Raw genomic sequence first — 3,287 nt, forward strand, 5'->3', positions numbered from 1 at the left:
ATAACAGACTATACAAATGAGTGATACACAGTGCTCACCGCCCACTGACCAATTCCCAGCCTGTGCCAGCTAACGATCCCGCAGCCGAGACGGTCCCGAACCGAAACCCCGGAAGAGTGAGCCCGAGCGATCCCCGAGAGAAGTGCCCCGTCTTCCGGTCATCTCTGGTTAATGTACTGGCATGACGTGATATGATATGGAATATTTCATTGGCACAACCAGATGCCAGTTTTGGGTTTTGCTCCTCACTGCGCTTCCCCCCTCCCAGTCCTAATGCAGCTGTGAAGGAGCAAAAAAACACGGTGGCCTTGAGCTGCAGCAACACAAGTATTGTTATCAAAGTTCTTCTCGTGATATGTCTGAACTGAAACATTGAAAGTAAAATACTACTCTTCTAATTACTAAAAAGAAAGAAAATTAACTCTATCCTAGCAAAACCAGGACAACTACTCATCTACTCATTGATCCAGTAACCAGCCATGGTACCAACAATGACTCCATCCTTTACTGGAAACAGCTTCCAAAAATAGTCAGCCAGTCTGCTGTCAAAATCTCCATCCCTTGACTTTGCCTTTCTTTTTCACTTGACCAGAAACTTCTAAATAGCTTTGGAACAGTCAGTGTCTTAGCTACAGTCAAATGCAATTGTAAAGGTATCTTACCTATCTAACGATGTACACAATCTTGGTTACTGTTACAGAGGTGGCAAACTTTGATCTTTCTTTACCCCAGTCGTACCTCTAGCTTTTTTTTATATCTCCAATGTGAACTGAAGGCAGCAGTGGGAAGAGAAAAAATTCTAAAGCATCTTTGCAGAAGATTATTTGCATAAACAATTTCAAAACTTTGCTTCTAGAAATATTGTAACATTAAAAGACAAACTATATAACAGTGAAACTGGCAAGTTCTGTACTTGGAATGAGAGTAGGAAAATCATTGCTATTTTAAATTCCTGATTTTATATAGCATTGAGATTACAAAATAGCTACAGTAACAGATATAAATTATTCCAATTATAACTGGAAGAAATGCAATTCTTGTTTAAACAGTGGTCTGTGTGACCAGCTATTGATTTTTATATTGGCTAAGTTTTTAAGGTCAGTTGAGGAGAGACAGCGAAGACTTTTTCCACAAAACAACTTGGCTTCAAGTGGAGATTCACTGTAGCTGTGAATAACTTTGCTGTGCTGTGTATTGGAGATTGAGACCTAAATTCTGGAGTATCTAAGAAGTTTCATTCCTCTAGCGATTAATTTTTAAAATACTTAAAGAGTGGTAGAGGACTGCAAGGTTAAGTCAGTTATTTAAACAAACATTATCAAGATTGTCACTGAGTAATCCTTCTGTGGATATTATTTATGCTACATAGGTTCATGAGAGGAATTAGTGGCCAGAGAATGTAGGTGTGACTCTGATGAAACTGTTGTTAACATCACAGATAATTTTGCCTGTGTAAAGTTTGTGGAATTAGACTGTAATTTAAAAATCCTTCTTTTGAAGCAATTTTGACATCTTTACCCCCTGACTCTATTTCCTCACTCAGAGTTAAGGAGCTAAAGCCATTATTCTGGCATTAATCAACTGTCATAGCTAAGGGATGATTTTAGACATCTGTCTTCTGTTTAATGTTCAGATTATACCTTTAATCTAATTAGCTTTTAATATTTGCCCATGCTTGGATAGGAAATTGTGGCGTTCCCTTTGAATATGGATCATTTCACTGCTGTTTGAGGTTTTGCACCTAGAGATGAATTTATTGCAGCCTATCCCTCACTTTTGGGGTAAAGCATCCTTCTAGAATGACTGCACTGTGTTTTTGTTGTTCTACGGTTCTCCCGTTTGGCTCTGGCTGGAGACGAAACTGAATTTCCTGATCTATAATTAATGGGACTGAGGTTGAGTTTTACTACCTCTCTGGTGTTGAAATGGAGGCTGATAGAGCCTTTCAAAATGGATTCGAAGATTCAAGAATTCAGACGTTCCTGATCCTTGAACTGAAATAGCCTGAAAAAAATTATTTTGGGGTGATGCTGCAGGAGATCTTTGAAGAGTCTGTACTCCTATAAATTGACCTAATTCCTATGAAACTGACTGAAATACTGTAAGATTGATAAAATCAGTCACGCAATAAATTTAATTATTTCATGTTTCCTCTAACTTGGTATAAATGTCTTTATTATTTTTCTTCTAAACAATTTTGAGATAAAAGGATGAATGAAAACTAATCTTTTTCTCATTCTTTCTTAGATATCCAGTATTTGCCGGACAGCAGTACATGCTGGAGTAGTCCGCAACCAGGGCGGCTATGTTGATGTTATGCCAGTAGACAAAAGAAAGGTGTACATTGCTTCCTTTCAAAATGGGATATATTCAGAAAGGTACAGAGCCTAGTTTCAAAGATTACACTTTACCCTTCACCTCAATAAGATTTACAGTCTTGCATTGTTTTTGTTTGTACCTGGGGCAGTGCTAGAAACCATACAAATAGACCAACGTGGGTGATTTACAGAGCTTGTGTAACAGCTGTGGTGACTTTGGAGAAGCTGTGGTACCAGAGCTGCCTGCCTCCTCTAAGCTTCTAAATCATTATTCTAAAAAGCTGCTTAAGAAATAAAATAACCCCCTTGTTTACTTTGCTTGTTCTGTTGCAACTAACACAATATTTGATAAGATAATTGCCTTTGCTTTGTTTGATTTTTTTTTAAAATTAACATTAGTGATTTATTCTGTCCAAGTTAGAGGACAGAATAAATCACTACCCCCTCTGCAATAGATGGGTACTAGTAGCTGATGCAAGTTAATTTGTTCGTGGTGAAATGTTCATTACTGATTTACATGGTATGGAACCAGTGAACCTGGATCATAAATAATATATAAAAAAAAAATCACAATCATTAAAACATATTTTTAAATTTCTTTTTTTTAATGATTTGACTGTTTTGAATAGTGTTTTTCTGAAAGACATGGAGATGCTGTGAAAGTTCATTTAGTTGTATTTAGTGTATTTATGTGTTCTATAATGATAATGCATGGCATGTTGCAGATTAAATTTAATCTCCAAAAGAGTTCTCCAGGTTCTAAAGGAAGAAAGAGGAATTACCTTAAAAAAAATCATTGTACCACTCTTTTAGTCCTGTGAGGCCAAGAATGATTCATACCTCTAAAACTATAGACTTTCCAAGAAATTTCTGTGGTAAAAAACCTCCAAAAGTTTCTGTGGAGAACTTGGAAGTAGGAAAAGATGGAGATTTTTTTCTTATTTTTAATTAGTATGGGGGGATGCCTTT

At 36.7% G+C, this 3,287-nt stretch overlaps 1 protein-coding gene across 1 annotated transcript in view; it reads left to right on the forward strand.

The window, feature by feature from the left end:
- CRISPLD1 (cysteine rich secretory protein LCCL domain containing 1) overlaps nucleotides 1–3,287 on the forward strand; it is a 20,518-nt gene that overhangs the window by 15,588 nt on the left and 1,643 nt on the right. The window contains exon 11 of the mRNA XM_029086687.1: nucleotides 2,248–2,385. Within this exon, the coding sequence (XP_028942520.1) occupies nucleotides 2,248–2,385 (138 nt within the window). The remainder of the gene's footprint in view (nucleotides 1–2,247; nucleotides 2,386–3,287) is intronic.

Source organism: Antrostomus carolinensis, unplaced genomic scaffold, assembly GCF_000700745.2.
Source record: "Antrostomus carolinensis isolate BGI_N321 unplaced genomic scaffold, ASM70074v2 scaffold3969, whole genome shotgun sequence".
Classification (NCBI taxonomy): domain Eukaryota; kingdom Metazoa; phylum Chordata; class Aves; order Caprimulgiformes; family Caprimulgidae; genus Antrostomus; species Antrostomus carolinensis.